The sequence below is a fragment of the Sciurus carolinensis genome, chromosome 4, assembly GCF_902686445.1.
Source record: "Sciurus carolinensis chromosome 4, mSciCar1.2, whole genome shotgun sequence".
NCBI lineage: Eukaryota > Metazoa > Chordata > Mammalia > Rodentia > Sciuridae > Sciurus > Sciurus carolinensis.
The window spans coordinates 28,501,148-28,528,731 of NC_062216.1; the positions used below are offsets into that span (position 1 = coordinate 28,501,148).

Sequence of the window (27,584 nt, forward strand, 5' to 3'; positions counted from 1 at the left end):
TTTTAAATGTCTATACAGTTTATTAATTTGAAGAAGTTTACAAAGCATAAAGTACATTTGATGGCTGCTAGTACAAAAATTATTCATAAAATTAAAAAATTTAAGGAGTAGCTTTACATCACAGTGGGAAATATATGTCAGGTAAACAATACTGCATACACCTCTGTCATTCACTGCCAGAATGTGCAAGGATGTTTGGGCCTAAATACAATTTATCTCTATCAGATGTTCATTGATGTTCATTTCCTGGTGTATGTAAATTACATTATGTGAAACTCTAGTTATTCATATTAAATTACACCTTAAAAGTGAAGGCAACGGTTTTCTACAGCAAAATTCAAAGAGTGAGGTATGATAACACTCCCATGTCACTTGGAAATTTTTATCAATCTCACAGCTTCTTCTAAGCTGGTAAGTTAGGATTTAGCAGGCAGAGCGGGTCACTTGTACAACATTTCTTTGAGGAAATGACTGATTTGGAAATATTGTACTCTCACTTTTATTAGTATTAAGCACTGCTTGCAAAGAGTATTGCCCAAAGCAGGTGTATTTAATAATCTTAAAATACCTGACAGGAAAAAGGGCAAAATATCACAGCTAGTTACCTCTGTGGTGGTATGAATTTCATCATATATACAAAAATATTTTCAGTGTGAATGTGGCAATAGTGTTTTCATCTCCTCATAACTATACATAAAAGAGTGATAATTTATGGAGATAAGAGTAAAGGAGTTTTATTGAAAGGTAGGCACTTTTGAAAGTGGCACAAATCAACAAAGAATTAATCTGAAAAATTACATTTGCATTTTTCTTACAGAGCATATATTACATATAAAATTTTAAATTTTTTTTTTTTTTTTTTTTTTTTTACTATAACTACTAAATGTTTCATTCCTGAGATTTTTTTTGGAGTCAATCAAAGGTCTTAAAGGAAGTAAAGAGGAAAGAAATGTTTTTCCTCAATTTGAGGCTGAACTGTGAACCAACAATCTCAATCAATTACTTTCTATCATTTTTCCATGCATCAGATTTTTAATTTGTGATATAGTCATATTGAAATTTATTCCTTAACTACTTATCACAAACTATGCCTCATCTCAGCTTAAAGATGGTATGTAAGTAAAAATTATTACTACTAAACCTTTGTCATTGTTAAGTAGATTTCTGCTTTTGAAGTGCAAACATAGAAAATGAGTTTTTTACATCTGTCTTGATTTAAATAACAATTCAAGTATCTCCTTTAAAAGGATTTTCTGAAAAAAACTTTAATGTTTATGAACCACAGATTTAAATAATATTTTCTGGAAAACAGAACATTCCTTGAATATCCTTTGTTTTAATCCTTACTTATACTATATATGTTAAAATCTAGCTTTAGTTTGAGTTGTACTTTTTAATAGTTTATCATAAATTTTTATCCACAGACTCAGCTAATCATTTAGAAAAAAATATCTGATGTATGAAGGAAAGCTTCAGACTATAACATTTCATTTAAAAAGTTATATTCAAAGGAAGATGTGGTCTGAATATAAGTCATTTTTGATTATTTTCAATTATGACTGATTAAAATGTTCATTGGGTTTTTTAAATTTTTTGTTTTAGTTGTAGATGGACATAACTTTATTTAATTTTTTAATGTGGTGCTGAGGATTGAACCCAGTGCCTCACATATGGTAGGCAAGTGCTCGACCACTGAGCCACAACCCCAGCCTCTTCATTGGGTTTTGACATGAGATGGAGTTGTATCATAGTCCTGAAAATGAATTCCTTTAGAAGTTGTGATCTTCATAATAGCGCCATTGAAAGCATCATCTTCAATGAGTGTTATTAATCCATTGGCAATCATTGATGGGCTAAAAAAAAAAAAGGAAACATTGGGATTATAAAACTATGTATGAGATATAATGTCACTTCAAATTATATCCTGAAAAAGTCATAACCTTGAAAGTATGTATGAAACATAGGTCATTAAGTTATTGTTACCTCTAATGTTTATTCAATTAAACACTAAGTTATAAGATAAATTTAGTAGATTCCATGCCTAATGTTTTGTCTTTTTGGCAGGAACTATTTGTTGTCATTATTTATATTGAGAAAATAATTAGTTTCTCATCTTTATCATGTAAGTAGATTTAGATTTCCCAGACACAACTTTTTTTTTTTTTTTTTGTATCAGGGATTGGTTGAACCCATGGGTGCTTTACCACTCAGCCACATTCCCAGTCCTTTTTATTTTATTTTTTAAATTTTGAGACAGGGTCCTGCTAAGTTGCTTAGGGCCTCACTGAAGATGCCGAGGCTGCCTTTGAACTTGCCTTTCTCCTGCCTCAGCCTGCCAAGTTTCTGGGATTGCAGGCTTGAGTCACCACACTGCAAGGATTGCTTGTTTAAAAGCATCCAAATGTTTTTTCAAGGGGAAATATAATGAATTATAGGTAGCATTTATTATACATCTTATTTTATACCATTTGCTAGCTATTTTAAGTATCCTTAATTTATCATCTTATTTAAGACTTTCAGAAGTCCCTAAATTTGTTTTAGCATTATCCCCATTTTACATGTGAGAATATTGAAGAATCTAAGGTTTGATGGATATGTTGATAGTCAGTGGAGAAGTCAGGATTTGATCCCAGGTCCCAGTACTTTAACATGAGAGCAATGATTATATGCTGTCAAGGCCTCAATTACTCTTACTCAAATACAATTCACTCTGTGTGTGCATGTGTGTGTTCATTTGCTTTTATGAAAATGTTTAATTATGAGACCATAAAAATTTCATACAGGTTACACTTACATATTGCCTGAAAATTAGGTAGACAAGGCATAATTTCAAGGCAAAATTCATAATGTGCAAACACATTCTAATCAAAAATTGAGAAAATTGTTTTCTTTCAGAGTTGTCAACCCAAACCTTGAAGCTTACTTTTATTTCTCAAATTTAAAAGCTTACTTTTCACTTTTATTGCTTGTCTAAATAGTATTTTGCTTCATTATACAAAGTAAGATAAATATAGTTTTACTTACTCCAAAATTCCATAGAATTTCATCAAATCCTTGATGTGATCTGTATATCCTATGTATTGTCCCATGTTTTCTTCTTTTTCAATAGATTTGAGGATGGGCGTGTTTACAAAGCCTGGACAAATGGCATTCAGTCTCACACCACTGTTCATAAGGTTAGCAGCCATCTGCCAATTAGAAGCAGAAGGTCCCAGGTTTCAGCACTTTTGTAAATGTGTAGCATAGGACAAACTGAAATTAAAGTTATTCAAAAGATTGATATAAAAATTACTAATAAGATATCCTCTGACTAGTAACTATGTAACAATGACTGGTAAGCAGAAAGACAGGGAAAGAACATGTACATAAATACTGAATTAATTCCTGAAGATCTTACCTAATTAATTTTTTAAAAAGCAGTATTACTGGACAATTCCTGAAAATAAGTTGCTCTTATCTTCTGCAGTCATCAGGAACCAGAAGATAAGCAGCTGAGCCTTAGAATTGATATTGCAGGCTTTCTTTCAAGATTGCAGTTGTATAACAGAAAATATTTGCTTGGAAATAATTTTTTGGAAAATTTTAGGACCTTAACTGATTTTAAAGATACTTTAAATAATCTGCAGTATCTGGAAGACCATGTAAGTATTTTCAGGTTAATATTTATTGGCTTAATTTTCAACCTATTGATTTTACCTGAGTTGTTTGTAAAATATAACACAGTCGATTCTCATTATTTATTTGTGAATTCCATATTTGCACACTTGAACACTTGATAAAATTTACTCATAACCCCAGAAAACTAAACATGTGGAGCTTTTGTACATGCTTACTTGTGGACATCCTCAAAGCAGTTTTGAGTCACAGAGGCATATGTTCCTGCTAAGGTTAAGATCTACTTTGCCTTGTCTTTCTTACTTTCATGCTTTTTCTTGGTGATTCTGCTGTTTAAAATGGCCCTCAAGAGTAGTGCAGAAATGCAGTTGTGTTCCTGTGTCAGAAGGCTATGGTATGCACTAGAGAAAGCTTGTGAGTTAAATAAAGTTCACTCAGGCATAAGTTATAAATGTTGTTAGCCATGAGTTCAGTGTTCATACAACATATAATAAGTAAGGTATATTTAAATGAAATTATGAATAAAATAAGGTTATTATTGAGTGTTTGATTAAAATGTGATCACAGACTTTCAGGAACTTAATCCTTTATCTCCCTTAGAAGCAACAGTCCAGCAGTCACTAATTCAGTTGATAAGCACTTCACAGAACATAACTACTGTGAATAAGGAAAATTGACTGCAGATGTTTCTGGTCTACATGTGAAATATCTGATCTTTAAGATTTACTTTGTTTTGTCTTACTGTGTTAAAAAAAAAGTTGAATTGAAGATTAAATATTTGCAAATTTAATAATAATTTCTAATTCATTTAAATTAAGAGTGTAAGAACTGCTCATCTTCCTTTTTTTTTAAGTTGTTGATGGACCTTTATTTTATTCATTTATTTATATGCAGTGCTGAGAATTGAACCAGGGCATATGCAAGGCAAGCGATCTACCACTGAGCCACAACCCTAGCCCCCATCTTCATTTTTTGAGAGAACAAAAACATTTCATAAATGTTTTTTCTGACTGCTAGCATTTTCTATTTTGTTAACATTTTTCTTACCTTTCTGGCTCCTCTCTCACCTAGAGAAATGGCCCAGAAACCTTGATTGTTTTTTCCTCTTTTATGCTTGTGTTTTTTTGTATATTTTCTAAATAGCAGGTAGAATGGTTTTCTTAAAATGGAAACATGGTCTTATCACTCTTATGCATAAAAGACCCATTAATAGCTGCACTCAGAGTAAAATTCAAGCTCACACTGTCAGCCCTTAAGTTCTTTTTGGTCTGGCTCTACTTACATCTTTGGGTCTGTCTCATCCTATATTCTCCTTCCTTTCAAGGCTCCATTCGAGCTGCCCTTATAAAAAGTCAAGCATTCTCACATTATGCTATCAAAGCATGTGGTCAATTAAGTAACATATTCTTCTAAGCTCTGAATATCTTACACTGTAGGCCTCCAAGAAAACACTGTCCTTGAGTACTCCATCAAGTAAATGCCTGGTCCCATTCCTCCTTCAGGCCCATACACTGACTCCTTTCATCATATCTCCAGTGACAGGAGATGTCTGCAGCCTGTTGCATGTTATATTTAAGAAGCCTGAAGTAGGTGATGCTCAAATTTGGAGTTAATTTTTAAAAACAAACAATATTTCTTTGTTATTTATCCTTAAGATATTTTTTCAATAACATACCTATGTTTAGAATCTACTTAATTTTAAAATGATATACCTTTTATTTAGTTCTCCATGTGATCTGAAAACTTTTTTATAATAAAGGTTGAAGTAAAATATTATGTTTCCTTCTTTAATCTAGATGTAATGAATTCTTAATTTATTTTCCTCTACTTTATAAAATTTGTGTTTCATACACATATATAAAGAAAAAAGAGAAATTGTGGTTATTGCATCCTCACCGCTGCTGAACGTGTGAATCCAATTATGCCGTGCTTTGAGGCACAGTAGACAGGCTGCTGTGCAACAGGCATGAGTCCTGAAACAAACAAACAAAAGGCTTAAATCATTTGATTAAAAAAATAAGACTATATCCAACAATAACTGTGCAAGTAAACATTTTAGGACCATTTCAGTTTAAGATTAATTTGGAAAAATACATTAAAATAAAACCTGATGACTTTGTAAAACTCAATAGTCTTAGCATAGATGCTTCTCTTTGTGACCTTTATGGTCCAGAATTTATGGTAAGTAAGTTACATCTCAGTGCAACCAAGAGTGATATGGAAGTTTTTCTGCTTCCCTGGCTTTCTGGAAAGTCAAGGAAAATCAATTTAATCTAAAGCGGACAATCATCTTTAAAGACAGTAAATTACCATCTAATATTCAGTTTTTAAGTCCAAATTTTTTTTAAAAAGTATATACTCAACATGTTTCAGGGGTGGGGTGGGATTGAACCCTGGCGGGAGGTCTTTCTCTTAACAACATCACTCCAACCCCTTTTATTTTTTTAACTTTGAGATAGGGTCTCACTAAATCACTGAACTTGTGATCATCCTGCTTCCTCCTGCCGAATAGTTGGGATTACAGGTGTTTGTCACTACACCCAGTTATATTAAATGTTTTTTAAGGCGTCCAAATGGTTGAGGGATTTTGAATTGCTTTGGAGACTTGGAATAGTATGCAGTTTCCTGTCACCAATTTGCCTCAAGTGACCACATGTAACGACTCTAAGAGTTTAATAAAATTAAAAATAATCATCTTTTGATGTAGGTCTGTAGTATATGGGTAAGCTTCTTGCTCCATGACTTAGGAAAAGAACACAGAAATAAAAATTATGGTCTTATTTTCTTTCCTGTCATAATTATATAGTCAATAACAACATAGATTTTTAATTTTCCCTATATATATATATATATATATATATACATAATAGTATAAATTAAATTATTAAATTTAATTAATTAACCATGATTAAATTCATGGTCTGGACAAAAAACAATCAGTATTATAGTATACTCAGTTTCTTTTCTCCCTTAATTCCTGGTCTAATCCAATCCTCTCAAAGGAAACAAAAGGACAACGAGAAAAACCTATTTCACTGCAGTAACTATTACTATCAAGAGTTCTTATTTATTGTCAAGACCAACTATCAAATTTAACTTTAGAATCAATTTTATATTTCAGTTTCTAGCTAATTCGGCTCCACACTTCTTTTTTAATTTGTAATTTCTCTGAGTGATCTCTGATTACTATGATATTAGTATCAAATGTCATGCTAATAATACTAAATTATTCTGCTGAGAGTGTTCATCTCCACCCAGTTAACTAGTTTCAGAACACCACCAATCAGTTGAGAGTGTTGTGCCAAAGTTCAGCAATAAATGCAGACCTTAACCACTCCCTGGGTGCCTTCCAGGTCTCAATTTATAAAGTATGTTTGCTCAAGAGCAGTTTAAATCCCTGAGGATAGTAGATCACACATGGTGTGTCTACCCAGTGATCTCAAAGTACCATAACATGTTGGTTTTCTTGTTGGTGTTTTGGTTAAGCAAAATGTGTGTGTTAATTAGGTTCATCAGTGTCAGCAAGAATTTATAATGTCTCCACAGGATTCAGAGGCATATTAGGAATATGAGATAAAGGAAATAAATAGGTGTAGCCAGATGTTACTGATTCTTGTTCTTATATGTTAGTCCTTGTTTTACCCATTCCTTAAATGTTTGTGAATCAAATGTAGTGGTTGTAGACAGTGTTCACATACTGCAGGAAATACAGTGTGAACCTTAATGAGAGATAAACTAGTTGACAAAGTCACAAAAAAACACAAGGACATATCAAAGACAGATTATGAACGAATTTGCAAGTGATGAATTCCTGAACCCAAGATAGTTCAAGGTGTCTCAGAGATGAAATAAGTCAAACATGTTTTGTTGGTTTTGGAAATAAGCAAGCACAATATATATAATATCTTTCCTTTAAAGCAGAATTATAAATTCAACCAGAATGGGAAAGAACTTGTTTACATTTTTAAAATGGCATTAGGTTTTATGAATCTTGTAACATTCTAATGACATTTTCACTACTTTCCTAAAAAAATGTTTTCCCTTGTACTGCTTTCATTTTATAATATCAGATCAAAGCTTACATAAATCAATTTCAGACATTTAGGAATTAAGCTTTCTTTTTTAAAATTTTATAGCTTTATTTAAGTATAATTGACATTAAAAAACTGCATATATTTGAAATGTGCAATCTAAAAAGTTTTGACATGTGCACATATCTGTGAAACCATTACAACAACCAAGATAACAAATATTCACCTGAAAAGCTTCCTGGTACCTCTTGTTAATACCTTCCTTCTGCATTTCCCTTTTACCCTACCCAATCACTGATCTACTTTGTTACCATGGTTTATATTTTCTAGAACTTTATATAAATGTAATTGCATAGTATAAGTTCTTTTTGGTTTAGTTCTTTCTCTTATAATAATTTTGAGGTCCATTCATGTTATAGTGTGTATCAATAGCTTAGTATTATTCTGTTTTCCAATGATCACATTTAGTCAAGTCATAGTTACTTTAGTTAAACAGAGTATTTTCCTTTAAGATCCAAAACATGTAGATTTCATCTGTTCCTTCTTATGTTTTGAACATGCATGGTGGGTTGGTGATCTGGAGTGCTTTCTCCATAACTTGCTAACTCACTCAAAATCCAAAATTTGCTTTCTACACCTTCATTTGCTATGTTGAAAATCAGGATAAATAGGGAAAGAAAAGAAATTTTTCTTTCTTCTTTATTTTTCACAATTTTAGTAGGAGGTGAAATTTTTCAGATATCCAACATTTTCTAACAGATCTCAAGATCAATTTTTTTTCTTTGAAAGTGTGTTTTATTATGTGATTTAGCTTCAGTATTGGGTAACTCTATTTCTATTACTTACCTTAGACCCATAACATCAGCATATAATATTGTTTCTATGTGCTTCAAATAAAATTGTGTTCTGATGTTGGCAATCAGGGTCAGTACACTGAATTGTGCTGGATGGGCATGGTATGACTCTGGGGACACCTTTCATATGGTAGTTAATATAAATCATGCACCCTAAGCTTTCTAAAGGTCATAACCTACAGGATTACACAAGGCAGCTATCTCTAGTACAGGAGGATGTTTGAACAAAGAGAGAAGGAACAAGCAGAGGCAAGAAAAAAGAAGCTAAGTGCTGTGTCATAGAAATTAAGGATAAAAATATTTAAGAGGTTTAAAGTGGTCATTAGTATCAAGGGCAGAATCAAATGAGAATCATTATCTTTGAACAGATTTCAGAATTACCTGCCTAAAAATAACTTTTTTGGTCTCATATCTTTATCTAGCTACTACCCCATTTTTCTTTACAATAAAAAGTCCTCAAAAGTTATTGCATTCATTGTCTCCCCTTTCCTTCCTTACCTCCCATTTATCCACAAATCATTCTAATCAGGCTTTCTTTTGAACACTTCAATAGAATATATAATTGTATATATATATGTATATATATGTGCGTATTATATATAAATATATACACACACACACACACATACACAGATATACATAGTTATCCAATGGTGGTTTAGTGTGTGTGTGTGTGTGTATATATATATATATATATGTACATATATGTATAAAAAATGTATATACATGTACATTATATATACACACACATTTGTATATATAAAACACTTAAAATAGCTGCAAATTACTTAATTATAAAGTATGTATATATGTACATACATACATAAATACATGTAACACATCCTCCCTCCCACCAGCCCCTGGCAACCACAGATTTTTTTATTGTCTCCATAGTTTTGCCTTTTCAAATACGTCATATAAATTCAAATCATATGATATGCAGCCTTTTCAGATTGGCTTCTTTTACTTATTATTTTGCAGTTAAGGTTTTCCATGTCTTTCCATGATTTGAGAGTTCATTCTTTTTGGTGCTGAATATTTCATTGTCTGAATGTACTATGGCGTCTCTATCCACTGCCTCCAAGTTTTGACAATTATGAATAAAGCTGCTTTAAACATCCAAGTACAAGTTTTTGGGTGGATATAAATATGAAGTTCCTTTGTTTAATTGCTGGACTGTATTACAGAAATAGTTTTGTAAGAAATTGTCAAAATCTCTTCAAAAGTAGCTATACCATTTACGTTCACACAAACAATGAATGGGAATCCTGCTGCTCTACACCTTCACCAGCATTTGGGGTTCACATTGTCTGGATTTGGTCATTTTAATTAGTTTATAGGGTTATTTACTCATTGTTGTTTTAATTTTCAATTCCCTAGTGAAATATGATGTTGAACATATTGTCATAGAATTGCTTGCCATCTGTATAGTATCTTTAATGAAGTGGATGTTACCCATTTTAATTGTTTTTTAAAATCTCCTTTTTGTTGAGTTTAAGGCTTTTATATATTAGATGACAGTCATTTATGGAATATGTCTTTTGCAAGTGTTTTCTCCTAGTCTGGTTTGTCTTCTTATTCTCTTGGTAAAAGAAAAATTTTTAATGATCAAATAGCATAAGAAATAACATTTTGATAAAGTGGCAAATCCTCTTTATATGCATTTAGTTTACTATACTTATGTTTTCATTATACCCTGTACTTGATGGTACTAACACATAGTTCTGAAATGAATTCACTCCTATCAAACGTTTTGAATCAGCAGAGATATATTTTAAGGAAAGAAAACTACCAAAAGACATGACAATAAGTAGTCCAAATCTCAATCTCTAGAGCCCAAGGCAGAGTGAGAGGTCCATTTCCATGTTGGTCTAGTCTTAAAATTCTTTCTCTCCATATATGTAAAGAGACAACTTTAATCTCTGTATCTCATAGAAGGTAAAAATCTTAAAAAGATTTTATACAAACCTAAAATCTCCTCAGACAAGGTAAGTATACTGAATATGCAAACATTTGCTTCTAAATGAATAGAAATCATGTGAAATGAACTATATAGAAATGCTAAAAAAAATTCAACTTAGGAAAACAAATAATGCATCTAAGGAAGCTGCTTATTGGAGCTCAGTGACTGTGCTTTAGAAAAACAGGAATATAAATCTCCCACGTTTTTTTTTTAATAACCAAAAAAGAAACTGCTTACCCATTCATCTATTTTTAACCACCACTTCTCTAATATGAGGGAAAAGGGAGAACTAGTGGGAACTATTTACCTATGTACATGAAGATAACCAGAGTAACTGCTGGACTTGCTCATTATGTTATATTCCACATAACAGAACACCTTATCTGATGATACTTTTCCCCTTCATTCTTAAATCATCCATGAAGTTAGGCTTTAAAGTGTGACAAGACACTAAAAAGTGACATAAATTTTCATCACCAGTATATCTTTTATAATAAAAGTCTTTCCAGAGAGATACATCTAATGGTACTTTCCAGTGATAAGTCTCGAAAGTTGCCCCTAGTGTTCTTTCTAAATCCTCCTTCCTAAAATTTCAGTCATCGCCTGTGCTGCTATCAGAGGAAACTGAGATGATCTTTCTTAACCACTCAAAGAATATCCCTAGCATACTAGAGGCTAGCTTCTCAAAGAGTGGCCCATGTATCCACATTACCTGGGAACAGAATTTCAGAACTGCCCTCAGTCTTAGTGAATCAGAATCAGTATCTGCATCTGACCAAGTCCCTGAGTAATAAAGTTCATGTACATTAAAATTTTAGAAGCTCTGTTCTAGAAGACTATTTCCGAATAACTCTCCCTTTCCCATACTAAGAGAAGCTAAATATTTCATACATATGTCAAAAGACTCATTAATAAATATTTAACCTTTCCTACTAATTCCTTCTAATATGTGTCTTCCTAATTATCTAAAGACAGTAAAATGAACATCAGTCTCCATAGTACAAGTGGACATGTCACCAGCTGTTATTTAGGCACAATAAAAAATGTCTATGATTTTCAAGTCTTTTCTTGAGTTGCTAAAGTTTTAAATTCTGTGTAAATAATACCCTCATGGTATCTCTCACAAAATATCACCGAGTGACTTGTTTCTGAGATATAGAGAATTTCCCTAGGGAACACCAAGACCTCAGTAGTTCAGTATGTAGGCAGGTTTGAAAAGGACTGCTGGGTAATTTCTTTTCTGTGACAATTATTTTTCTTTCCAAGAGTTTGAAGCAACTAAATATGTAAGAAGCACATTTGACTTTTACAGGGTGTCTTAGAGAAGAGCCATTATTTATCTGCATTAAACTGACTTCATTTTTCTCTGTTGTTCCTTTCAACTTTTAAAAAAAATATTTAAGGATAAATGTGACAACATGAGTGCCTGATTGTATATTGTATTTATAAACAACAATTCATATATAAGAGCCCATGTGGTCAACAGTGTTGAAAACAACTTCTGGAATTCCAGACCTGAGCATAGTCATCCCTCAGTATGCTGAAGAATCTCTCCCCACTTGACTCCTCTGTTTGTTAAACCCATTAATTGCATTTGAAACTCTGTCTGCGTCAGTGGCCATTACTCATTAACTTCTCTGCCCAAACCAGTATGTCAACTTAAGGTTTTACTACAACAGTGAAGGACTTTGCTGAATCAATGAAAGAGATCACAAGGATAGACCCTAGCTGAGATGAATACTGCTAATGACTATGCCTTCACTAGAGTGAGCAGAAAAAAAATCAATAAGGAAGGAAGTTTTGGAAAACAGAAGACAAACATTACAAGAACTTTGGCTTTGATAATCTCCCAAAGCTTCTTTTGGTCCCATAACCACTACCAATGGGCTGTGACTCAAGGGCGTAAAATTGTTGATACCATTTATGAGAAAATGGTAAAGACTGAGGTATCCTCCTTCCTTCTTTTATTAATATTATATTCTGAATTTTTTATCAAACTAATATCATTATGGGAAGAATAGAGGTTCTTGGTTAGTGGATCAGATAAAAGGCAATTTGTTTTAAGATTCATTGTGAGATGAAGGCATGTTAATGAAAGAGAGGTAGTAGGGATCCTACAGATTGGCCAAAGGCAACAAGGAAACAGTTTAGACAATCTGGGTGGGGAGGTTGGCACTATGAAGGGAGGATGATAAGAATAAAAGAGGAAAGATAACAAACCAAGCACAGTGGATAAAATACTTAACCATTTTAGGAGGTTGCCTTGCATGTTGGGACAAAAATCAGAGGAAGAAAAACCTTGGAATGCTATAATATTCATTATTGTAACAATACCAGAAAGGTAATTTGAAACCAAAACAATCTTATCACTGAATTTATACTAATTCATCAGTGTATTTACATGAATAGAGAAAGACTCATACATGCTTCCAAATATTGACTATGAGGCAGGTAAGAAAATTAACTCCCAGGGGCGGATAGTGTGATAAAGCAAGCTCTTAGATAAGAAGCAAAATAGATAAGAAAATTCTAAGCCTTAAATTATTCTTTTCAATGGCACGTTTGGACTTTTGACTCTGGTGAATGCCCTAAATATTTGAAGAACTTTACAATGTATATCCAATCAGGCAAAAGTTTAAGATTTTATGGAAAGTTTAATCATGAGATAATGCACGCGTTGTCTTTAAAATGGCACCAGGTTGCTATACTTTGGATACTAAATGTCTCTCAAAGGTTCATATAGTAAAGGCTTGAACCCAGGGTAGTGCTATTGGGTGGCAGGGGAATCTTTAGGAGATGGAGTCATTTGGGGAGGTCTTTAGGTCATTGGGAGCATGCCTTTGAAAGGGATTGTGTTACTGCCAGTCCTTTCTTTCTTGTGCTTCTGGCTCAGGATATAAGTGCTTTCATCTGCCACACACTCTTGCCATGATATGATGTCCTTGCCAAAGGATCAAAGTCAAGGAATATCTTAATTTGGAGTAGGATCTCCAGAAATGTGAGTCAAAATAAACCTTATCTCTTCATAAGTTAATTATTTCAGGCATTTCATTATAGTGACAGAAAGTTAATACATAGGTAAATAGTAAGTGCTCAATAAAAATGTTAATTTTTATCATATATTTAAATATTTTCATTGTATAAAAGGCAATAGTACTACATTACATCCTCCTATTCTTCCTCTTTGAGGCAAGTAAGCCTCCTTGTAAGATATAGAATCTTTCCCAGAGAGTCCTAAAATGATTCAATCCTGAAGCTTTCCAACTGTCCCAAGAATATAATCAGTGCCTTCAGTGATAAAAAGGTAAGGGGTTCTCTGTATAGTGTTCATGGCTCCCCAAGCTTTGCTAGCTCTCATAGCTGTATATAAGAATCCACAGAATTATCTTTTGATCACAGCCCTCAGGTTTTGGTATATTTACATTTCTAAGAAAATATTAAATATTTCTTTTTAATTCTCTAATCACTTACATCACTTTCTTACAGTTTTAAAATAATTTTCTTTCAGAATAGTATAAATTTAGCTCTATAACTTTGTCTTTAGGGCTAAGTCCAGAACCTGAAACTTGGTCCTCTCTAGAGCACACACCTCTCAAGTATTGCTCATGCTTTCACCTTTTATTTGAAAAGTTATAATTCATAAGTGCATGTCCTATTAGGAAAAGTAACCAGATTATCCAGAATGATTTACAGAATTAGGTTTGTAATAGCTTTAGAGATGTCATTTTTACTTGAAGCAATCCAGAAAATGAGAAATTATTCTATTTTTTTCAGAACTTGTAAAGGAGACTTCTAAATGTCTCTTAGCAGCAGCTTTATAGTAGCTTAAGTACCATCTGACAATGATTTCTAGAGACATGAGAAAAATGCTGAGATTCAGACACTGATTCAGTCATAGGTGCCTCCAAACTTGACTCTCCAAATACCACTGGGGTTTTAAGGAGGACAGGATGGGAGGTGGTGGTGAATTTCTACTCTGGAATCACCAAACTGTCTGAAACCAAACAGGCAATTTAAGGAAGCCTCTCTACTTTTTGGAGATGAATAGTTCAGATTTTCTTTCTGATATTGACCAGACTTCTTAAACCTCATAATTTCACTCTAATGCATCAAGAATCATTAATGATCTTTTCCTAGAGTTTTAAAAGTAAAGTCACTTGGCTAAGTTGTTCTAAAGATTCCTGTCAGCAGTTTATAATTACCATTAAGGAATGAGATAACAATTGATATCAAATCATACTGTTCTTGAATGAAATAAAGTCTTGGATTGCTTATAGGCATCAATACGTCAGCATTCTATGTGGCAGATGATCAGCTGTCCACTGAAATCATTTTTTTTCTTATGTACACAGCTATAATGTATTTCTCAAATGGGATCCATGAGATCAAGTTCTATAACTGGAATGTTTGCAGAAGTGAAGTTTGCCATTATTGGGCTATGGATTTTGAAAGAGTCACTATACCTCCTCTATGTTCTTTTCCTCTTTCTGCTAGAAAGAAAGGTGTCCTCTAATTTCAGAACATCCTTAAAGTCTCAATGTTGAAGATGTAGACCTGTCACCCAAGTTTTACAAACGACTACCTGCAGCAGAGTGCCCTGCAACAAGGATCTTGGAATGACCTTTTACATGCGTAAGAAGGTCATTATACAGTACATAAACAATGACATGTTTGGGTCTATTTATTATAGAAGTTTAGCATATACCAGCCACTATATACACCATATTTTAAAATTACATACTTTTACTAAAATTGCATAAGAATAGAGATGGCTTAACTTTACTTTAGTACTTTTTACTTGATCAAAGTTGTTTTTACATGCATCACAATAACCTTTGAACAACACTAAATCTGGGGAAAATATAAAACTTAAAAAAAATACAGTGATGCAGTAAAGTAACTTAAAAATGCAACTTAAAATAAGCATATAGTTCCAATACTGAATATTATGCAGTAGAAATATCCGTAGGAAAATACAAATACAAAAAATAAAAAAGTTTCAATTTCAAACATGAGTTGACAAATATACTTTCAAGATTCACTTTTATGGTTCAAACTATCAATAACAAAACACAACTGTTAATATAATTGTCCTTACCTGCTAAAGATGACATATTGATGATAACGCCGCCTTCACCTCCATTTTGCTTACTCATGTAATCCAAACCAAGATAGGTTCCACTGATAACAGAAACCTAATCAAAGGGATAAATGGGAAAAGCATTATAGCCATTAGTCTTTATTGTATACCAAAGTTGTTGTTATTTCATACATCTAGTGAGATTTCTGCAAGTGTTATCAATGAAAGTGATTTTGTTTGTTTTAAAGGCAGTCATTGACTCTGGATTCCCTCCTTGGTTTGCCTAACCGTTTTGTAGTTTGTCATGTTTCTACAAAACTTTACTTCACTTAGTTGCCCAATATGAGATTTTATTATAAAGGTTGGATTCCAATAGTGTTTTGTAAATTTAACTCAATTCTCAGTATCCTTTGAGAATTCTATGCCTTCTTTTTCTTTTCTGAATAGCGGACACAAAATTTATTTACCCTTCTCTCTCTGTGGTTCTCATATCCAAATAGGAGATACGCACATTCATCGCACACTCAGTTATCTTGGATCTTGGAATATAGAATAGTGGCTACCCTTAATTTACTATAATTTTCATTTTCTCCTCTTTTCTTTTGAATAAAAATACCATTTGCTCTTTTATCTACCATTGTCTCCATGTACAGTAGAAGGTGCTGGCATTGGGGCACATGTCTATAATTTGATTGCAAGTTTGAGGTTGGCCTCAGCAACTTTGCAAGACTCTATCTCAAAATAAAAAATAAAAGGTCTGGGGATGAAGGTTAGTGGTAAAGCACCCCGGGTTCAACCCCAATACCACTACCACTAACTACCACAACAATGATACCACCGCCCCAAAACAGCACAAGATGATCTCTCCAGTTTCAGTGTGTATACTGATTAATCTAATGCAGTCACAGAAATCTCATTCTCCTTGAAAATGGCTGGTTTCAGACAGCATATGACCCAGCTCTTACCAGTGAGACCTGAGTGGCAGTTAGCTGGAAGTGGGGGTGGTGGGGTGAAGGACAGGATGCTGCTGAGAAATTTTTTTGTTGTTCTTAAAATTGGGAAGAAATAGTTATATTACTCTCTTTGCATTGCTTGTATATGTGTGATGAATGGAACAGACAGTTCTACTGCTAACATCAGGAAGAAGAAGCTAACATAAAAGATGGCAGGTGGGCGAGAAGAAAAGACAGTAGGTCCTAATGATATCACTGATGTTCAGTATCAAATAATCCTGAACTCCTGGGTTATGTGAAGTCACATAATTGCTTTATCTAGTTTGAGCAGAGATTTTCTGTTACTTGAACACATATTCTTCAGTAATGTCTATAAATTTTATTAATCATTGAGTAAGGCTTTTTGGTTGTTTACTATTTAGCCTCTTAGCTCTACATGTAGGAATTCCTTCTGTTTTTATTTTACCATTTAAGAATTCACTACACCAGAAATGACCTGTGAGTTAAAACTGATATTTGAAGCCTTATTATTCCTTCTACACTTGAGAACCCTTCTGTCTTCAAGCTCAGACTTTTAAAAAGTGAAAATTTCTGTTGACATCTTAACTTCTATTTTTTCATCCTGTACAATACTTCAAAGAAAATGATTCAGTATGTAATACGTCTGAAACTGAGGGCACATATTTGTGTTTACCTTCTTTTTTATTTTAAAAGGTCCTTTTGGAGTGTTCTTGACAAGTATTCAGAGATGCCTCTCCTTCCTAATAGTAGATTAGGAAGAAATTGAAGATTCTATTTACTTAAGCCATGTGTCAGTTTGATATTAAGTAGGCTTAGGGAAAATGAATAAAATCTTTCACATGATTCCTTTGAAAAGTAAAAAAGAAAGCATTAATTGTTTATATAAGAAAGAAAATATGTAGATGGCTAAAATTACTGAAGTCAGTTAGATTCTGTTAGTTTCTGCCCAAGTCTTCAGCATGTCTGAACAGAATTTCTGTTTACATGCATTGGCACTATGCTTTTATTCTCAGGTATTTACAGCTTTGCTGACACCCTGATTTTGTGTTTTCAACATAAAATGCAGCCAGATTTTAAAAATTGGGAAAGATTTAAGCTTTATTTTACATTTTTGAAGCAAAATTTATTTCTATTTCTTTGGTAGAGGAGGACAAGGGACTATTTTTCTCTTATATTATCAATTTAAGAAATGAATCTACAAGACAGGTCTAAATCTTTGGTTGTGATATTTTTACATCTTTTTCTGTACAATAACCTTGTTTTCCCCTCTCCCAGATCATACACATGTACACACACATGCATGCGCACAGTTACACGAACTTGTTAGAACACCATAGAGTAAAATATTTTTGTTGATAAATTTTTTGTCCTTGTTCAATGTTTATATATCATATAGATCAGGCCATTATAATGTCACAAATCTAGAAAAAAGAAAATTACAGTCATTTTCAGATACAAACACAAAATAACTTGAATCTATGGTATCATTTTAGCCCACTTTCTGAAGGTAGTTAAAATTTTGCACTTGACTCTTAAAAAATATTATATCTAATGTCACATAGAGAGTAAAGAAATTCTTCAATTTTTGGTAAAATGATCAAATCAACACATGCTTACTCTATGCTTTCAGTTAATAAGTGACAACTTTTACCCGTAATACTGAAATTGTAATTGGGTTAAATTCCAAATCTTGTTTTTTTTCCACTAATTATACCATTCTGTAAGTTAAAATCACTCTCATAACTTCCACTCTTATAAATTACACTGGAAATAATTTTCTAGTAGTAAACATAAGTGACTAAATGGTAAGAGTCTATTTATTGAACTCTGTTATCAAGTGTCATGTTTTCCTATGATAAAAAGATGGGCTCTTGGGCACATGTGTGTGTGCGTGCACACACACACACACATATCATACACACACACACACAAACACACACTTTTTTTTCCACTACTGAAATTTTCAATCTGTCATTTCTTCATTTCCATTTCCCCTATCTCATCTCCCTCCACTCAGTGGTTCCTCTTAGTTTACTTGTTTTTGCAGTGTACTGTACTAAAAAATATTCAGACATCTAAATCATGCAGCTTTGCTTTTCAGGGTCCTTACATTTTCTCCAGCCCAGTTCTCAAACAATATTAACAAAAATGATTATTATTTTCTGAAACTCATTTTCATCCTTTCTTTAATGTTCAAATTTTTCCACTTCTTTCCGGTTTTAGCACTAAATATTACTGTATCCCCCCTTGCTACTTATAATTTAGCAAACTTGTCCCAAGATAGGTCACCTGGATATTTCAATATTGTAGAGTAGCAATGATGGGAAATAATTACTAATTTAATTTGCTATCGACAGTTTTAGGACACATGAAAAGGGAGCACATGTAAGAATAATGTTCCTATCCATTTCCTCAACTACTCATTAGAGGTAGAGGAAATCAGGGGAAGCTCTCATAAAACTGAGATAGTGAGAAAATGTAGATTTTGATACCGGGAGGGGAAACACAATTTGCTGAATAAATATTATGAAGTAGCACTGTGCTAGATGCTTCACATAAATTATAGTTTATTTAAGCATAACCATCTTCAGAGTTAGGGAGGTTATCTTTCCCCTTTTACAAACTTGGAAATTCTACATCGGAGAAATTAAATAACAGTTCATAAATTGTAGATGCAGGACTGAACTTAAGTTTTGACTAATTCCAAATGCATACCTTTCTCTTTTTTTGAGAGGGGGTGGGGTTTAGGTGGTACCAGGGATTGAACTCAGGGGCACTCAACCACTGAGCCATCCCCAGTCCTGTTTTGTATTTTATTTAGAGACAGGTTCTCACTGAGTTGCTTAGTGCCTTACTTTTGCTGAGGCTGGCTTTGAACTTGAGATCCTCCTGTCTCAGCCTCCAGAACCAATGGGATTACAGGAATGCCCAGCTCAAATGCATACCTTTTTGCAAAACAAATCTTTATGCAAAACTAATGTAGTCTGTGGAGGGAATCACCAGCAACAGATATTTATTTTGTTTAATTTTTACTTGAATGTACTAAAGTATTCAATATGTGTTCATTCTAGGTCCAGATTAGATAATTTCCACCTGAATGGGGATGAATTATTTTGTTTTATTAAAGTTTCAAAAAATTAAAGAATCACATTATAGAATTAAAATATTACACAATCATCAATATTCAAAGTTAATTTTACCTCTGCCAGAATGACTTTCAATAGTTGCAAAGGCTCATTTTTTCCTGAAAATTTCTTGAGAATTCTGAGCAGTTATAAAGAACCCTGCTGCTTCTAGCTTCAGACTGAGGAGGAAGCATAGAATAGCCTAGTGAAACAAGACTGAGAAGTTTAGTGTTTCTTTTGTGTGGGAAGAGTGGTGAGATCAGCAGAGTAAAGAATAAGGAAGAAGTAAGTTTGGTAAATAATGAAAGTGGAAGGACAGATGACACTGCTTGGCAGCACTGATGTATTAGGAAATCACCTAAACACTGTACTAAAACACAGAAATGAATATCCATGCATGCAAAATATATAATGTTTATCTAATAAATATTAATTGAACTTCTACTCTCTGAGGACACAAAACGATAGTTTTTTATCTTATAAGAGTTTGTGATTTACTAGCATAAATTGCATATGAATTAAAAGAATTCTATTAAAATTTTTTAAATGGTACATCCTATGAGAATCATAGAAATATGCTGTTTAAGATTTCAGAAGAGGGAGTGATATACAATAAGGGATATAGCTCAGTGGTAGGGTTTGTGCTTAATACATTCAACGCCCTGGATTCCATCCTCAACAACCTCCACTAAAAAATAAAGGAGAGATATGTGGTGAGGTAAACTCTGTGATGCTCTGAAATGGGAAGTAATGTGGAAAAACATGCAAAAGAACAAACATGAAATAACATAAGACCAAGAAAGCAGATTGTATACACAGCAGAGTCTAAAAAACAAACAAGCAAAGTTTACATGAACTACACATAAATGTTTGCATTACACTAACCGAGATGATAAAGTTGAAAAAAAAAACAAGGAATTTACATTTGCAATGGGTGTAGGTAGCAGGGGAAGTAACAAATTTTGAAGTTATGAGTGAGTAACAAAGGTTATGCCTTGTTCTATGTAAATCTAACTAAATGCCATCAAGACCTGAAGTTAAACAAAGAAGTGGCCTAAGTCAGCAGAGTCTCACCAAAAATTCAGGCTACCTTAATTTCAATGGGGAAGAATCCAAGAGAGTTAGTTGTAAGAAATCACATTAAAAATACCCTGGTCTTCAAGAATTTCCTACTTACACATGATGTAGGTACTTTCCAGCTTGGAGCAGGTGCTTATTCATTCTCTCAGACTTTGTTAAAGCAAATATGCTCTCTTAGATGGATGAATACAAATCATTTGAACCCCATATTGTTGTGATAACTGTCTCACTATTTTCAAGTTTCTCTGTATTAACTCTCATCACTGCACACTGACAGTTGATTTCTGAATCAGAGAAAAGACCCAGTAGGTGTTCATTATAAATGCACACTGTAAAAAGGATCCTTATATCAAGGTGACCTCTATCTAGAATAATACATGTCGTGAAACTGTTAAAGTATAAGTAGTAAGGCTGAAGGGAGAACAATATTGTGTAAATTTTGTGCTTTTTCACTGGGATAGCTAGATTCAAAAAATTCTTGTCCTTTTATGTGGTTTGGGAAAGTGACATAAGTTTATAAAAACATTGTTTAAAATTGCTACAGTTCTCAACTGACTGTATATCCAAAATTTTTGTTTTATCAGGAAACAAAGAGTGTGATAAATTATGGTTTTTAATAAGCCAGGGGTAGTAATTAAAGATTTAAATAGTATGGTGTTCTTATGAACAGAAAATGATTAAAGCTAAAGTAAAAATAAATATAAATGGCTTAAACTCACAAACATAAAAATGCATTCCCAGATGCAATTTAAAAAATAAGATCTCACAATAACAGCCAGAGACAGATGTAATATAAATGTTACTTATATTTTTGAAATAAAGGAAAATAAGAAGAGATACCTAAGTAAAGGGGAATCAAAAGAAAATCATTGGGTATAACATTTTAAACACAAAACAAAGATTAATAATTTATAATCACTGCAATTGAGGCTCTGAACATTATGAGTTTATAATATGTAGAGTCTAAACTGACAGAATTACTGGAAGAAGTAAGCAAACTGACATTTTTCATTTGATATGTGAATACCTTTTGTTCAGAAACTGACAGATTAAGGAGACAAAAGTAAGTAAAAGTCTAATTGACACTTGAACCAAATAGGAACACTATACAAAAAGAAAATTATAAGTTAATATCATTTATAAGCAGAGACATAAATATTACATTAGGTAAAAACTAAAAAAGTTCAATGGTGAATTAAATATTAATATGCCACACTAAAGGAAGACTTCGTCAAGAGATGTATGGTTCACAGAAAATATTTCATTTATTTCACTGTATTATCCAGCTAAAGTAGAAGAAAATCATAGAATTGTCTTAAACCAGGTAAAAGAGCTTTCAGACACACACACACACACACACACACACACACACAACACACACACACAAACACACTAATTTGCAATCAGAATCCTAGAAAGATTTTGAGGGAACTTCACAAATAGATTTTAAAGGAATTTTCAAATATGATGAACCAGGAGCATTGTAGACAAAGTTTTAAAAGAGATGAAAGGAGGGTGTTTGCTACAATGTAGCACCTTTTGTTCAGGGTTAAGGGAATTTAGAAATTTGTTAAGTTTGGGGAGCATTTTGTACCTTTATCAAAGTGAGGTTTACAGATTCATCTCTTTCATGAGGTGGTATAATTTTCATTACCTCCAGCAAGTTGTTACAGTTAAGTAATTGCTTCATGGGTATTTCAATTTAAGACAAAAATTTATTGACTAAGCATTACCTTCAAGATATTGTGCTGGTTACTGGGAAAGGAACAACAACAACAACAAAAAAAACCTAAAAGACTAACAAAACAAAACAACAACAACAAAAAACAGTACCAGTTCCCATTTTTAATGAGTTTATAATCTCCTAGGAAGATATCATGAGGTTGGAGGCTACTCCCTATATACTTAGGCACACACAGTGGTCACATTGTACTTTATATTTTCCTACTTTGCAAGACTACAAAGAATAAACTTATCAAAGGCAGGGTGATCCCATGTAAAGTTCATCTAACATTTTGTTATAGCTAAAGTTTGAGTTTTACCAAATAGCTTATGTTAAAGGTGTTTGTAAAATAAGATAATCGACAAACTGGAAATACATGGATAAAACAGAAAAAAATTATAGTTTTATCTTACCTTTCTATAATTTGAATAATCATAAAACATTATGAAAATTACAGACACACCACAAACTGACTTTCAGTATAAAAATCTTACTAACTACAAAGTTCAATTGTCACTTAAACTTTGTTTTCTGCTACATTTCTAGTATTTAATTAAGATTGATTTTTTAAATAAATAAGTTAGGGTTTAGGAAGTTGTTTCTATAAAGCACCAGGTAGTGTATTTTAGTCTTTACAAGTCATGGGATCCCTGTCATAATATTCAATTCTTCCATTAAAGCACGAAAGTAGTCATTGGCAATACATAACCCAAATAACTGTGGCTGTGTTCCAATTAAACTTTATAGATACTAAAATTTGAATTTCATATATTCATGTATTCATAGTATTATTTTTTCAACTGTTTAAAACGTAAAACTCCTTTTTATCTTGCAGATCATATAAAAACAAGATGGCAGGCCATTTTGAGGTATGGATTGGAGTATGCCAACCCTGAGTTAAACTGGCAACTTTATTTTTTTTATTTTCTCCTAATATTTTAAGCAAATTTATTTTCACAAGTATGTCTCAAATATCTTCCCATTTGTAAAAGGAAGGCTTTCTTTCTAGCTTTCTTTAACTTTCAGTTTTCTATGTTGCAGGTCATTGTTTTGTTTCTCTGAATATAACGATGTCTTATTTTCTTTATAAGCATCATGTCAGTAAATGGTTTCAGGCAATTAACATGGCTTAGATAGCTTACCAAATTAATTTGCAGAGTTTTTTCCCAGTTTTTCTCATTATTCACTCCAGCATTATTGACCAAAATGTCCAATCTTCCAAAGTGTTCTACAACTTTTCTAAAAGTATCTAAAAAAAGACATATAGATACATTTTTATTTTGCATATATACATTTAAATCAGAACCAATGAGTTTTTTATTTATTTACCTTTATAGAAAATTATACTCATAAGCTATGCCTTAATTCCTTGCTCATTGTGTGGTAAGTAGACCAGCAGCATCAATCAGTTTTACCTGGAAGTTCGTTAGAAATGCAGAATTTTGTGGACACCGTTTACCTACTGTCAGTATTTTACTTTAACACATCCTTTGATGAATTATATGTACACTAAAGTTCTATAAGCAGTAACTTGTGGAGTAAGTTTTAGAGAAATGAGCATCCTAAGCTAAAAATTCTTTGAAGTCTGTTTTGTCAGATAGCATTGCTGTATTCCTAAGTAGTTACTGCGGCTCCATGGCAATAACAGACATTCATTTAAAATAAGGCATATTGTATTCATAAGATGTTGTATTAATACCAGTTTTCTTATTTTCCAAATCCATTATGATCATTTTAGGGAGTTTGGATATCCTAGGAAATCAAAGTTTCCTTTTCATTCAGTTGATTTCATTCGATTAATGAAACCTCCATATGTACTATTTTTTCTTTCTCATTTTTATTACTTTATATTATTAGTTTGTATAAAAACTATGTGTAACAAGGTAAATCTGCATAGATTCTAAGGCCCGAATGCTACTCCTTACATTGTCCAATCAAATATCCAATTCTTACAAAATCTCTTCGCCAGTACAAACTAGGCTTTACCACCTTAGTACTGAGAAATTCATTATTTCTCAAAGCAGCCTTTTACGCGTAGCTCTATTGATTCAAACTGTTTCTGTGGGCCTTTGACCATTCATTCTAGTTACACCACTTGAGATTGTAGATAACAACTGTGGTTATTCTCATATCTCCAGGCTAACACATGAGTTCCTTTTAAAAAGTTCATCGACACAAGTTTTATTTTGATAGAAACCAATTCTTGGAATTAACAACTACCAAACATATTTGGAAGACATGTATTGATCAGTCCCCAAATGAATACATTAGTATGCAAATTAATTGGTAAAGACATTGTCCACTTTCTAATATAAAAACTTTTATACTCACTGAACTAGAATGGAAAAAAAATTAAAAATTTCTCATAGAATTTCAACTGTTTCTTAAGATCTCAAATTAGTTTCAGAAGCAGGCATCCAGGGAAACTAATGTTTCCTTATTTTTCCCCTTCCATGCTGAGTACGTTTTATTCTCTACACACATAGCCCCATTTTATGGGAAATTAGGTTGTTAAATAGGTGTGTCTAATTTTTCTTTAATTTGCTTTCTTCATTCCAGTCTCTAGTGCATTCCTTATATCCTGCTTTCACCAATGTATAATTAATCATATTATTTCTGACATCACACTGAATTCTGGGCTCAAGTGACCTATATTTTATATAAGTCATGGTACTTACTCATTATAATTTATTTAAACTCTGTGCTGCAATTTGTTAATTTATGAAATAAGTTATGTCTATATCAATTCCTAAAACCTTTCAGCTCAGCATTTTTAAATTTTAATATGTCTAAACAGTTTTAAAAGGTATAGGCAACATTAAAATTTGAAATTGACAGAATCAGCGCCACAATTTCCCTTGATACAAATAATAATGTCCAAACAACACGTGGATTTCTTGGGACAAACATGCCTCCTCTAGTCACCTATTATGTAGTTTCCTTCTCAATCATTTATCCTTAAAGAATGTGTTTACAGTCAAGGTGCTGATTTTACATACTGGGAAACAAAATAATTGAGACTAAATATAATGTGTGAAACCACATAAATTGAGATAAAAATGGCTTTCAGATTATCTAGACTTCTACCAGCATGAATGCTGGGATTTGACATGACTCTATCCTTGAGCCAAAATATCATGTGCAATCAACATAATTATCTTGTGGCAAAATATGCTCTATTAGCACTGTTTATAGATCCGTTCCACTTGTGCTTGTAACCTGTATTATAGGTCTTTATTATCACTTTCAGATTTTAATTACAAAATTTCCTTTAAAATTATTTTCCTGGGCTGGAGCTGCAACTCAGTGGCAGGGTCTTGCTTAGCATGTGCAAGGCACTGGTTTCAATCCTCAGCACCATATAAAAATACACAAATAAAATAAAGAAAGGTGTGGTGTCCATCTACAACTACAAAAAGAAAATATTTTCCTTAACTTTAGGTACACTTTTTAAACACACCAGTCCGTTTTCATTTTTATAGAATATACCAACATTTCAAAAACAATTCAACCTTTGGTGTCCCTTTTAATAGGAACATTAGTGTAAATTTTATTGAAGCTTTCTAACCATTGGGTTAAAAATGTGCCTAGTAACTTAGTCTCTTTGAATACAAGTTTGTGAAATACAAATATTTTATTTTTCTATTTTTCCCAGGAAATTTTTTTTTCATGCAAATCTACTGGGCATTCTATACAATTAAGGCTGTTTATTGTCTATGCTAATATTATCCCTGATATTTCACAAGTAGATAAACAGGAAAGCATTGAGGAAAGGCTGATACTTTTCTTCTGCAATTCTAACATTGTATAGTTATTAGTAATTACCACCTCATGGATGAAAAACAGAATATCTGGTTACAAACATCTAGCACATCTGTGACCATGATTCTTTAACTTTTGTTCCAATAGGTTTAAAGAAAAAAAATAATGTGACATTTGATTGTCAATGGACTTCACATCTTCCAGCTTTCTAAGAGATGTTTGCCACAGTTCCTGATTTTAACTTCCAAATTCGGTCTGCAACTTCGACTATTTAATAATTACTGTTGTGCTGACGATATAGCCCATCACGTAGAGTGCTTGCCTTGCATGCGCAAGGCCCAGGTTCGAATCCCCAGCACTGTGGGATTGCGGAAAAAACAAAAAGCAAAACAAAACAAAATTACTGTAGCAGCCCTGTCTTTGAATATACAAAGGAGTTTGATTACATTATGTGCTGCCAGATGACTAAAATAAAAGAACTTCTCAAGCCTTCTTGTCTTTCCTTGGTTTTTATGGCTATTGGGTTGTCAATAGGAAACACAGCAGTCTAACCCATACTTTGAAGCTTGCTGCACGAGGTAGCCAGACGGGCTGGCTCTCTGCCTTGGCTGGCTCTCTTGCCCGCTCTGCCTTCAGGTTGTTGCTTGTTCGGGGAGTGTTCCCAGTTGATGGATTGATTCCTCAGACTTACCTCTCAGTTGTTCCTGGTCAGCCACATCACACTGGATGAAGAGAGTCTTCTGAGGTTCAAACTGCTCGTCCAGGGCAGCTTTACACTTCATACCTGCTTCAAGATTCCAATCCACCAGCGCTACCTATAAACAAGAGGAGAGGCATCAAGGTCTTGTGCAGCTCAAGAAATAGACCAAACAATAAATAAACAAGACGATGCCCTCTTAGACCTGAAGTAAGGCGATTAAAGTTCGGGTTCTCTATCAGTCGCTTTCGAGTCCGCTCAAGGGTCTTAGCCTGATCAGCTTTTGGAAGTGGCAAGGCAAGGACGCCCGGCGCCCCTCTGGCGGTGGGGCAAGCCTCAGAGTGGGTGGGCAGATAAGTTCCAGCCGCCGAGAGCCTCGCTTACCTTGGCGCCCTTGTGCAGCAGCGCCTCTGCAAAGGCTCTGCCTATTCCCTGCGCGGCGCCGGTCACCAGCGCCACTTTGCCGTTCACGTGCATGGTGTGGTCGCAGCTGCAACGGGCGGTGGGCGAGCTCCGCGTCTCTGCGCGGCCGCAGCTTTTATGGCCCCCTGCGCGCTCGCGTGCGGCCTGGCCCGGCTCTCTCCTGCCAGTGGGCGGGGATGAAACTGTCAAGCCAGCGCTGGGGAACCCGCACTGTGTCACCTGCCCCTGAGCACTGAGCTTCGGGACCTTTCCCCTCT

General features: G+C 33.5%; 1 protein-coding gene across 1 annotated transcript; it reads right to left on the reverse strand.

Moving 5' to 3' along the window:
- Positions 1-829: 829 nt before the first annotated feature.
- On the reverse strand, positions 830-27,584 carry Hpgd (15-hydroxyprostaglandin dehydrogenase). The gene is made up of 7 exons (XM_047547926.1): positions 27,289-27,584; positions 26,899-27,022; positions 23,588-23,694; positions 15,562-15,658; positions 5,512-5,588; positions 3,025-3,188; positions 830-1,853 (listed from the first exon to the last, which is right to left on the reverse strand). Exons 1-7 carry the CDS (start codon positions 27,379-27,381, stop codon positions 1,715-1,717), a joined length of 801 nt encoding a protein of 266 aa, XP_047403882.1. The 5' UTR covers positions 27,382-27,584; the 3' UTR covers positions 830-1,714.